General features: G+C 49.5%; 1 protein-coding gene across 1 annotated transcript in view; it reads right to left on the bottom strand.

The window, feature by feature from the left end:
- SSH2 (slingshot protein phosphatase 2) overlaps nucleotides 1–12,638 on the bottom strand; it is a 72,188-nt gene that overhangs the window by 19,632 nt on the left and 39,918 nt on the right. The window contains 4 exon segments of the mRNA XM_042829967.1: nucleotides 333–401; nucleotides 2,688–2,809; nucleotides 6,709–6,773; nucleotides 10,203–10,306. Of these exon segments, the coding sequence (XP_042685901.1) occupies nucleotides 333–401; nucleotides 2,688–2,809; nucleotides 6,709–6,773; nucleotides 10,203–10,306 (360 nt within the window).

Here is a 12,638-nt window from a genome sequence, read left to right as displayed (position 1 = left end):
ACGCTGCCTGCTGCAAGCGTGGTGGAGGAACACATAATAGGATCCCTTTAAGGAGCTTTCACTACACACCCACTCGCCAGTGAAAGCTCCTTTACTCCAGCTTAAACACACACATGAGCCACTGTCTCAGTGCGTGTTTATGCACAGATAAGTCAATTATTGGTGCTCCCTGTCACAGACGCTGTGATTCGGGGTCTTTAGGTCCACTAACCCGGCACAGGTCAACAGCAGAAGGCCTGCTGGATCTGCTGAAGCTCTGAAGTCATTTGAACCCTCCTCCATGGACTGTGCTGCACACAGAGACCCTCTGCCAGAAGTACAAAGGCACTCACCCATCGCCATCCAGGTGGATCAAGGTGTCACTCCACAGTGGCAGCACCAAACCCATTGTACAAGTGCTACTGTAGGGGGAAAAAGAAAAAAGGTCAAGACATTCACTGCAGCACTGTTATCCTAATTTCACAGCAATGGTTGCAGGTTTGTGCTTATTTGGGAGAAAAAGAAAAAAGATCCCACTGTTGCTTCAGAGCCAGTGTTGCTTTGCAGAGATGCCTGGCAAGGATTATCACCCAGACACAGGGTACAGAAGTATTCTCTGAAGCAAGCTCTAAGGGTCAACATACACCAGAACAGGACTGAGAAGCAGCAAGCTCTGCACAGAAGGTGAGAGGGGCTCAGCCTTGGGTCAGCTCAAGGCTTTCGTTACAGATTAGTCCCTCCTAGGCTCCAGCAGGTTTGGTTCTACTTCTGGTTTTGCAATGCACAGCTTTGTTTCCTTGTTTGTCCCCCAGCCACAGCTGCTGGGAACTGGGGTCAGTGCAATGGCTGGGTGACTGTCAGCAGGGCAGGTCAGCAATTGCAGTTTGCCACCTCCTGCTGACTCCTGCCCCATACCCTCTCCCAGCCCTGTGGTTGAGCAGACACCTCTTGGCAAGCCCACTCCTCTCAGCTGCTCAGAGCTCTCTGCCTCCAGTCACCTGCTTCCTACAAGGCTGAGCAGAAGGCCAATGAAAAAGCAGAAGTTAAGTGATGGAAAAAAAACAAGGGCAGGGGAACCCCAGCACAACCCACAGCAGGCAGTCTGACGGAAAGCTCGGCCTCGCAGAGCTCTAAGACTGCTCCATAACAAAGGCATCATTTCAAGAAGGGCCAGATTCACTTGTCTGCTGTTCCTATGTTTTGCTCTAGCTGCCCTCAGATTTCCACCAAGCCTACCAGACCTGCTAGCCCTTGAGAAGAAGGGGAAAAAGGCAAGACCTGAGGCGTCCATGGGTCAGCGGATGCAAAGCCCCAGAAACGTACGGCCGGCACAAGGAGACACTGCAGCATGCAGCTATTTCTGTTGACAACATGAGATGAGCTCATGGAAAGATATGTTTTTAAAAGGCTTCCCAAGGTGGCCGGGGTATTTTTAGTGATACTGTTCAGCAACCACTTATCAGAGCCCATAGCAACAAGTCTATATGGAATTATAAATAGCAAGTGGGCTAGGGGAGGGTGTATCAGAGTGACCATCCAGAACCTGAGTAACTCTAGGAGACAGCTAAAACCACCTCTCTATGTTATTAAAGACTGAATGCCAGTGAGCTCTCAGTTATCAAAGGTGGCAGTGCTGGTACATCCCAGCCAATAGCGGGCTCCACACTCACAGCAACCTGTGCAAGGACAAGTTATTCTTGCACTGCCATAAGAGCATCCCTGAGCCATAGCTGTACGTGCACGCACAGCCTGGGACTGCTCTCTCTCTTCAGTAGGCATCACTTGAGCAAAGCATCCAAATCCAACCACTTGAAATTAAGCATGGCTGTCACCATCAGCAAGCTGCTTGCAAAATCTCCTTTTAGCCAAACCGTTCTAAAAGGTTTTCCAGTGACCCTGCTAACCACCCAAAAGTAATTTCTAGCAGCTAGGGTCAGCAGTGAGATTCATTTCTGTGCTTAAAGTCAGAGCTAGAAAAAAAAAAAAAAAAAGCATCTGTATTAAAACTTCCAGAATGTTTTGAATATCTTTTTTCTTGTTACATTTAAAAACTCCTCACATAGACCATTATTTATTCTAACTTCTTTAAAGAGCTCCGTGCCCCCCGTGCTCTCTTCAAAGAGAGCAGTGTCCCCTTCTATGCCTGAAGCTGCTGCTTCCCACTTACATTCCCCAACCCTTGGAGAGGTCAGTGGCAATTAAAATGAAGGAAGCAAAAGCACTAAACCCTGATGACACGCTAATGCTTGGGGAGAAGACAAGTTGTGCCATCAGCAACCCTGACATTCCCATCAGGCCCAGGCTCCCATGACCCTGGCACGGTGCTGTCTGATAGTCAATGTTGCTCTCCTGAACCCTGATGCCCAACTTCTCAAACTGTAGCTTTTTGGTTCGCTGCAAGTCCTCCCTGTGCCCAGTGTGCAGACACAGAGCTTTGGGACCTTACTTTTCAAAGGCCACTTAGGGCACTTCAGTTTAGGGTACTCACACAAGCCTGAGGCGTGGAGGAAATGCTGACCTGAGCTCTTTTGCTCCTATTTTCTACCTCTTTACAAAAAGCAAAAGAGGAACTCTGGTTCTAGAGAAAGGCATCAGGCTGGAAAATCTGAAACAGTCCCCAGAAAGCACAGACACCAGACAGCGATTGCTAAACTTTATTCAACACATGGGTGAACACAAAGACTTCCCCACCCAGACAACGTGAGTACCTGTCATTAGAAGAGAAATCCATCCCCAGGACGATGCTCTCCTCCGTGTCCTGTCTGCCATTGGTAGACACAACCACCATGTATCTAGTGCGGTTCTGGTATGTGCTTTCCAGTCTTACAGCCTGGGGAAATGAAGAAGAAACATCAGCAGCAGAGCCAGCGAGATGCACACTGTTACCTTTACAAGCCACCCTGCCACACTGAGCGAGAGCCAGAAAAGCAGTGATGTGATGCATGAGGCCAGCCAGCCTGATTCTCAGCTGGGAGGTCAGCAGAAGAGGGAGAAGCAAATTACTCCCCTTCTCACAGTGCTCTCCTGAATAAGGGGGATGTTCCTGTGCTTTCAGCACACCTGGCCATTAGCCTGCTGTGCCCCACCAAGGCTGTGAGCAAGAAGCAGCCCCGGTGTGGGGACCCTCGTGCACATTTGGTGAACCAGAGCGTGTCTGTATCACATGCTCTCAGCTTCCCAGGCAGACAGCTAGACTGACTGATGCATGGCTTCCTGCCGGCCCTCTGAGCTTTTCTCCTCTATAATGAGGGAACTGCTAGATCTCACCACTGCACACCTGGCAGGAAAAGATTTCTGAGTTATGGGGCTGTGCCCATAAGAGGCTGCTCCTCTAGAAGCCAAAAGGCAGCGAGAGCCGCAGTGGGCTGAGCACATCTCCCTGCAGACACACTGCTGAGGAGCCCAGCTTTGCTATCCACACTCACAGCATGCTATGCTTACTTGCAATACTTCTTGGACTCTGTTCTGAGCTGTCTGTAATTATTTTAGTCACAGGGTCCCAACAAGAGAAACTATGACATCTCTAGAAAGGAAATGTCTTAATTATGCATCTTAACTTTGGACAGCCTAACCCAACCTCAAGACACTGTCTGGCTTCAGTGTTTATCTTTTTGCTAAGCTGCTTCTTGAACTTTGAGTGGGGTCTGCGGAGAGCTGACGTGGCTGAGCAGGACGTGGTGTGTCCCAGCTATGCCCCGAGCTGTGGGCTGGCACCTGTCTGCTGCCAGGGACCCACTGCTGAATTCCTCTTGTTGGAACAGTGCAGCTCAAAGCTGTGTTCTACACCCTCTGCAAATAGAGCCTGAACTCCTCAAGACCCCACTGCTACCATCCCAAATATCAGCATTCTCAGCCTCGGGACGCGGCAGAACCCACCATAAAGTTTACGACAGCGTGTGGCAGCAGCCCCGGTGCCAGGTGCAGCAGCAAGTGCAGGCAGCAGGCAGTGCTAGCTGCACTTTCTAGGCTTGTTCTCTTGGACCAAAAGCTAACAAACTCCGCCAACGCCAGTGGACAGATGTGCTCTGTACAGTCAGACCGCGCTCCACCTCCATCTCTTAAGGATAAGACATGCTAAAACCAGCCTTATTGTCCTTCTTGTGCCTTGAGTCACACGGAGAGTCAAAGAGGTCAGGCCTTCAAGGTGCGAGTTCTGCTGTCTGTACAACTAACCATGTGCAGTAACACAAAGGTGCTCTTCCACCTGGAGCAGTAAGCAGCCACCGAGGCGCTGGTGGTCAGTTATCACACATATGAAGATCCAAACCAAGACTTGCCCACAAACAGGAACAAGCAGCCAAGCCCAGGGCACCCACACAGAGCTCTGTTCTGCTGCTCAAGGATTAACATAAGCTAACTCACTGTGCTAAACCAATTTGGCTAGCAGTAATTAGAAATGTGGTTTCAATGCAAGACCCTTTAGAACAGGGCAAGACAAACATCGGCCAAAGGTCACACAGCTCCCAGCCCTGGGGTGGAATTTTCAGAGGCCAATTAAGACAAGCTGGGCATGGCTTGTTGCGGCTCTCTACATCCAGTTCACACCCTCCCCACAAAGAGAAGAACCATTAACAAAGCAGATAATCCTTTCTGCTAAATTTCCTGGAATAATAAAACAGTCAAGCTCCAAAGTTACAAGAAAGGTTCAAATGCCCAGCAGATGACAGATTGGTGAGCAGCCTTTTCATTAAGCACTGGCTCTTACTCTCACCCAACAGTAGGTGTGCACCAAGTAACTAAATGGTCTGATACCTTTCAAATGAAGATGCTGAAATCCCAATCAATCTCTGCAGGACAGCCTAGCTCCAGGGGCTGCAATGAGACGAGAAGGTTCTTTCTCCTCAGTTTTGTTTTCTTGAGCCAAAAGTCCTCTGTAGTCCTTCCAGGACCAGCAATGTTTTTCTTAGCTTTAGGCTCACCTACCCACAAGCCAACCTTATCTTCTGCCACATTCTCATTTCATCAGCACTACAATGTGGTGTTTTATCAGCCCTCACAAACTGCACCTTCCAAGACAGCAGCTCACACTGACCTTTCCTCTTTTTTATGCTACAAGATAACAGGTGTTTCATACAGGAATGCATTTCTCACTGGGATATTTGATTTGAAGACCAAAAAACGTGCTCAAGTCTTTTGAAGCCTTCTTTAATAATAAAACACACAGAAATGCACAGCTCTCCACTCTGCTGCTCTCCAGGAAGTCTTCAAATCAGTTCGCACACTTCCAGCTCATTTTCCTGCTTCCCACTGCATTTACACTCATACCATTCCTGATTCTGCTCACTGAAAGCTACAGAGCTCTGCCAACAGCTCCAACAGAAACAAGAGCTGTTCCAAAATATAAGTGCAGGTTTTTAGAGGATTAGATTTCTCTGCTGCCCTCTGAGCTGTGAAGTCTGCCCTCGGAGTGACAGCAGCCAACATAAGAAGAGAATGCATTTTTCTCAGTACTGTTTATATTTCAAATCTCATTTGTATCCACTATTTTATGAGAGAGTCCATAGCAGCTCTGCACACCCTTCGTTCGTCAAGAATCAATTAAATTCAAGTAGACTATCGAACTTAACCTCACGCAAGATTTCAGCATTCCAAATGTAGCTGTGAACAAAAGGGTTTATGTCTCAGCCCACAAAGTCCTTATTCAGCTGTTAAGGCTAATTTGTCCCAAATCACACAATGTAGCCACTGATATTGCTGAACAATGACTTGTTCAATGGCTTCCAAGGTTCTAACCCTGGCTGGGATTTTGAAAGGCTCTGAGAACCCCCGTCCATTCCCATCACTTTCACCAACATTTTCATGACAGCAAGGTGTGCTGGGGAGCAGGTCCCTCAATCTGCTTACAGCAAATTCTTTTCCACAGCTGCTTTTAACAGTTGAAGCATTCTGTCGCAATCTTGGCTATTTTCTAGCCATTCTCATAGATCAGCCCAGCTCAGGAGGATTCCACAAACCAGAGGTGCCAGAATAACACTCCTGAGGAAGGCAACAGTGCTTTGGGCACACATTGCTAGGATGCACCAATGCAACACAGGGAAAGGCACTTGAAGCTACTAAGTGATGAGTGATGCAGAGACACTGCCACTGTGCCGACCTTGCAGAGCACTTCAACATATCCCACAAGGATTCCTCACTCCTCTTTTCCAGCTGCTGGCGATCTTTAATGCACATCAATGTTATAAACAGTAACAAGGTATTTTCAACAGCCTCCCCCCCAAAAAAAAAAGAAACCAGAACGATAGGGATCAGCATGGCTACATAGCTACATGGGGATCCTGAATGTTCATTGCTCATAAGCCACAGCCTCTTCAGATGCAAGCAGTTATAGAGCATAGTGAGGAATCCAACTGAACTGACATGGAAGGACAGGAATTCATGCTGGTCAGAGACACCTACTGCTGACATTAATTAGGACACCACGTTAATTCACCCAGCTTCTCTGACAATTGCTACAGAACTTTCTGAGCAAGCACAAAACTACTCAGCACTTGGCTCAGACAAAGGCAGCCTGCTATGCATACAGTTTATCTCACTGCACAATCAATTAGGTGGGTCTTTTACAACCAGCTGCTTTTTTCTCCTTGTGGTTGCAGTGAAGACTCCCAAGATCTGCTGATGAAACCACTGGAACACACACACACAGCTGCTCCATGAGTTACACAGGTGTATTTGTCCAGAGAAACTTAACCTTTATATTCAGGAGAACAGATAAGCAAAAAGCCAGCCTACCAGTCTGATGTTGTCTTCTGGGCGGAGCAGTATGAACATGGCCTGCAGGTGTTGCTGGAGATCCCCTGCAGGAAAGAGGGCAAAGTGAATGCACAAAAATAGCCCCAGATCACATGCAGGCTCCTGGCTGCCCAGCCAGAGCAAACGGCCACTGAGAAACCTGACACAGCACAGAGAGCACTGCTGCTTCCACCCACCCGAGATGACAAACCTCCATCCACCAGCCAGCTGCTCCCTGCTCTGTGCTCACCTGTTCCTGTCTCACCAGGCTCTCTGCTCCTAAGTCTTGCTATCTTTCTAACAGAAGTAAAAAGCACTTCAGTAATCTCCGTTCCCTTCAGAGGCTGACAAACCAGGCAGAAATGGACCCCAGCCCATGGCTCAGCATCTTCTTTACTATATGGCTCAAAGCAGGAATCTGCCAGTTCCTTCACACTGCTAATTACTTTGAAGAAAGCTCTCACCTAGATGAAGGACTCCTCTCTGAAGTGAGATTTGGTCCAACCTTAGAGCATAACACGTCGCCTTACACTCGTGCACCAACTCCATCAAAGTACCCAACAGCCACCACCCAAAAACCAAGCAACCATAATTGTTCCTAAAAAATGCCCATTGCTCTTCTACTGGTGAAGCCAAGAAAAGCAGAAGAAAAATAGATCAGTTCCTGCCTTGGTTTACAAAATGTTCTTAAAAGGACCCGAGTGGCACAGGACCCTAAAGCAGCTATGTGACAGCCAAGAGAGGTGCCCACAGGAGCATCGTGGTGACTTCCACAGCCAGTGCAGAGCAGGGCTGAAGCAGTTCCCACTATGGTGGGGGGATGACAATGCTTCTGTGAGCAGGCTGCACAGCACACAGCAGTCACTGCTCTCTTCTTCCTTCCTCCTTTAAACACGTTTCAGTAAAGGGAGAATGAGTCAGTGCCCTGGAAGAGCATTTATAAGCTGGGGGTGGGACTGCAGGAGTGACACACAGAGGTGACAGGCACCCAAAGGCACATCCTGCCCGAGGACATTGTTCTCTGCAAGGCACAGGGCTCGTTCAGGGAGACAGCACAGGAAGGGCCAGCTCATCTATAGGATGCACGGCCTTGAGGGGAGCAGTGAGAGACAGGATTTCCCCATGTCAGCACTGCTGCAACCCGGGGCAGAGGCACACAGCTTCAGCAGGTCTCAGCAGCAGTGCAGCAGGGCTGGGGGCAGCGATCCCCCATTTCAGGTGCCTGCAAACCCAGCACCACTGAGCTCACAGGGACTGAGCAGCACGACACCAAAGCTGCTGCATCTCAGCCTTCCCCTCCCCAAAATGTCACCATTCCCACCTACTGCTCCCACTAATCCAACAGTAGGAAACAGTTTAAGAGATGATGTTCCCAGAGACAGAAAAAACCACCAGGACTACTAGGTTGTCCCAAAGCTTTAAAAGCTTCAAAGCTGGAAATAAAGCACTGCCTCCCTGGCCCACTTCGCTCAGCTTGCAGCATTTTCAACCCCAAACACACAATGCATTCTGTAAGCTTGCTGGATGAAGAAAAAGCAAAGGAAAGGTTTTAGCATGCCAGAATCAGCACAAAGATATCACATCCTGTCCTGTGAAGAGCTGTCAGCTCTGCTGGCATTCATGGCACGACTGCTGCTTCCTATCACATTGTGCAGCAGTGAGCAGCTGTCTTTGTGTCCCCCAAGCTGGCAAGCTAGGTGCAAAGCATCAACTTGGATGGGATCTTAAAACTGATTTACAATATCCAGAGATGGCAAGAGCTGCAGGGAACCTACATCCTTTCCAGGCCTTCTCTAATGCTGGTGGAGTGCAGAAGCCAGCCCCCAGCACGAGGCCAGTGTGCCAATGGCACAGTGAGGGACCACCAGCAAACCGGGAGGGACAGCCAGAGCAACAAACAATTTCCATTTCTGAAGGTGATACAATTAAAGAAATGAGTGTGAGCATTAATTATTTCCTGTTAGGCAGCTGCTCCTCATGCTGGATTCCAGCGCTGAGTTAGGGAGGCAGCTCTGCGAGGCCCCTCAGCCTTCCTAGGAAATGCTCTCATGGCCACTTGAAACATCACTGCATGCACGGGCTGCAGCTTTGTGCTGGCATGTTATGGCTGCTCCCTGGTCCCCTTCTGATTCCAAATGCCAGAGATAAGTCCCAACACACACACAGGAATGAAAGCTGAGCACGGCCTGCTGGAGGCCAAGAAAGGAGATGCTTTCCTTTGCTATGCACTGAGCTCACTGCCAGCAGCCACCTCACCCCGAGGTGCTGCTTTCCCTGCATCACTGCTTTAATTTTGGTGGCACAGATGTGACATGCTGATCCCTTGGTCTGCTGGTATTCACTGTGGGTTGGAAAAGCACACAAAGAAACATGGCACGCACTCATTGGAAAGACACTTCCCCAAGAGATCTCCAAGTGCCATAAAACACCATGCCACGAACACCAATTGAGCAGGGAGGCCAAGGAAAGGACAAGCACTGATGCCTCCTTACACCTCACCCTGCAAAGGGGTAAAGAGTCCAAGAAGAAAAATCCCACCCCTCAGGCAAGCCAGCCTCCTAAACACAAAACACCTTCCTGAAAGCAATTACAACACACTGGATTTGCTTTCTTGGCAACCCGGCTCCTGAAAGCTCTGTGCTGATGAGGCAAGCAACACTATTTTCCACCGAGCTCTGCAGCTGCTGTGCAGGGCAGCAGCACCACACAGACCTGAAGCAGCACCAGGAATAAACCACACTGCTTTCTGGTGATCCCTTCTAGGCACAGAAAGCCTTCAGCCTCCTGTCTCTGCCCCATACACAAAAGCCCAAAGGTCTCAGCAGTGACGATGTGTTTTCTTGATGAGTGTTTAATAGCAGGGAAAAACCCCACACTATCTGATGGCCACAAAACACCATCAGTGAATAAGCACCGCACGCAGCAGGAAAAGCAGCCTACCTCCACATGTTTGAGTTTCATTATTCAGAGCACTTTTCAAACAGGGCCAAAGCAAAAGTAAAAACACAACAAATCAAACCTACAGCTGATAAGGGGGGGGAGTGGAACCGTGCCTGCCTCTCTGCATTATTCACCCTGCTCTCACATCTGAGAAGTCACACAGACGTTGCTCAGAGGTTTCCTCATCACCACACAGAGGTGAGCACGCTCCTTTTCTTCCATCAGCACAGCTGGCTTCAGATGGGGACAGCAATTACTCACTTCATATCATAACCTCAAGTTTCCCAGTGCAATCCTGCAGCCCCTCCCTCATATCAAAGCTACAGCACGACAGTTTTGGGTTGTGAGGGCAGGTTTGTTCTTAGCTCTCCGCAATGCCCCACAGTCATTCCTTTGTTGGATTAACAAGAGAGTACCAAAACCTTTTCTCTAAGAGCCTCGAGGCTGGAAGCTCTGCCTTTAATTCACACCTGGTGTAAAACAAAACGCATGTCCTCCAGCAAGAACACACAGCAGAGAGGTGAGCTGGGACAGAGCACGGCAGCAGCAGTTACCTGCGTGCTTGTTGCGCCGGTGGCTGACCCTGGGGGTGGATGAGCCATTCCCTCGTGGCAGGAAGAGTGCTGCTCCTTTCACGGTGAGGAAGCTCTCGCTGATGCTGCAAGGGAAGAGACAAGAGGTGAGCGAGAGAAACGCTGCCTTGATTTTAAAAGGAGAAAAGCAATGGAGAGGTTCAACCCGTGGTGCTGTTCTGCCCGCAGAGGGGGAACCTGAGCAGGAGGAGGGGATTAACTATGGTTACATTTTCCGCTTGAAAGTCAAGATGCACATTTCTAAACGGTGATGAATAGGACAAGCTCACGCATTGCTCTAATTACAACTCCGTTAAGCCCAAGCTTTGTGGTTGGGACACAGCTGATGCCCCCTGGGAACAAACATCTCCCTGCAGCAGTTAGCTTGAAGAAAATGAACACATGGAACAGATTCAGAAGTACTATTTACAAATTGTATGGTATTTAACTCAAAGACTGATAAATTAAAAGCAAGACGGTAATGCGGTTAAACTCAGGCATCACTCGCTGCCCTGATTTTGCCCTTCATGAGGTCACATGAGGACAGAGGGAAGTGGCAATATCAAGAGCCCTCAAGTTCCGCCAGCAGTCAGTATTTTGAGCACAATTTCCAGCAGCTCTCAGGGAGATGCTGCGGCACACAGAAGAAGCAGGGCTCTCTGCAGATGTTGCAATTAACCCATCCTGTTGCACGGCGAAGGGTTCCTGCCCTTCTCAGAACTGATGAGATAGTCATACGTGCTTTGAAGAAAGCCAGGAACAATCCCACAGTCAACAGGATGGTTGATGAGTATGATAAGACAGGATGGGAGCGTCCCTGGCAGTGTGCACCCAGCAGTGCTGTGCCTTGAGGAAGGAGCTGGGTTTGTTCTCTTCAACCCAAGAAGAGACCAGGAACTTCTGAGCTCCTTTCTCTGCTTAAACAGATACAAAAATGATTACTTGTTCCCTTTCCTTAAGGCCAAGGGCTGGGAAATAACAGCCACGCAGCAGGAGAACCCAGCACGGGCAGCATTGGTGCAGCATGGCAGCACCAGCACGTGTCTCCAGAGCTCAGCATGAGCAGAGACAGCAGCGTGCAGGAATCAAACAGGCCAAAATCCTAGGGCCAGCATGGCACAGCATGTTGCATTTCTCATACCCAGGCTGACCACTCTAACTACAGCTTTGCCCATTATGTTGCTCTATCTGCAAGAGTGCTGAAAGCTTCAGTTCCAGCTGGATTTCCCCATAACCTCTAGCACGTGCCTGGGCACCTCTCCATTCTCCTACCGGGGATATCAAACAATGAGGTTCTGAGCTCCATCAAGGCAGGTGCACGTGGGCACAAAGGTCTTTCGTAGGGCTGTGGCACATCCAAACGCCCTGGCAATCACAGTGGCGTGCACCCAGTTCATTTTATTAGCAAAGCCTACAAGTCGCAGCAGCAATCCTTCAGCCTGTGCCTGCACCATCAGGGACATCCCCAGATGGAAGTGCTGGTACCAAAGCAGTGCTTCCAAGGGAAGGATGCAGGCACCCAGGTCTCTCTACACACAGGCCAACTCTCAGGGCTGTGTACAGCAAAGCAGTACCAGGCACTAAGAAAAAACAAAACAAACCCCACAACAACCGGGAAATGGGAATGGCAAGAGAAACCTCAGCATGCCCTGCACTGACACTTGTGTAACAGGGTCAGCTGGCAGCACTCACTGACAAGTCCAGGCCTCTCTGACAGCCAAAACAGCAGTGAGCACAAGGCAGAGTGGAACGAGGGCTGCTCACCAACAGGAGCTGCTTACCAGCAGGGGCCCTGCGGTGCTGTCAGCAGTGGTGACAACGCTGCAGGCAGTGGGGAAGGGAAGTGGTTTTTGGGCTCCTGCAACTCAGCACTTCTGCAACTTCAGAAACAGCACAAGGAGAAAAACAAACACAGCGTGGGAACGCACTCCAGCTCAGATGTTTGACGTAAAACCCCTGCACAGATCACACAGATACACGGAGTCACGGAGATGCTCAGTGCCAACTGCACCCTGACTGCACCAACATACACGCCAGCCCCTCACTGAGCCTTCCTGTCCCCTCCACTGGCTCCAATACAGACATCAGCTGAGCAGGAAAACGAGAACTGCTTTCTGTTTGTGCTTTGGGATCACGGCTTGACCCGCAGCAGCTCTGGGGCACCCTTCCAGAAAGAGAGCAAAACATCCCCCAAAGCAACAGGGAAACACGTTGTGCAAACCGGGCTCTGGAATTCAGGGCAGAGAGACACACAGAGTCATGTTTCCTACAGCAAGACAGGGTTCACCAACTAGAAACGGGGCGGCTCATGCAATTAAGATGCTTACGAAGAAATCCGGGCACTTGATGCTTACAGAAGAAACGAGATTCTGTGCGTTGTTTTTCAAGCAAAATTCCAGGATGGGAAGCGAGGCTGCG

The sequence above is a fragment of the Centrocercus urophasianus genome, unplaced genomic scaffold (genome assembly GCF_019232065.1).
Source record: "Centrocercus urophasianus isolate 14NV4802_14NV808 unplaced genomic scaffold, USGS_Curo_1.0 seq_33, whole genome shotgun sequence".
Classification (NCBI taxonomy): domain Eukaryota; kingdom Metazoa; phylum Chordata; class Aves; order Galliformes; family Phasianidae; genus Centrocercus; species Centrocercus urophasianus.
The sequence above is the reverse complement of the archived record's forward strand: the minus strand, read 5'-3'. Positions and strand labels throughout refer to the sequence as shown.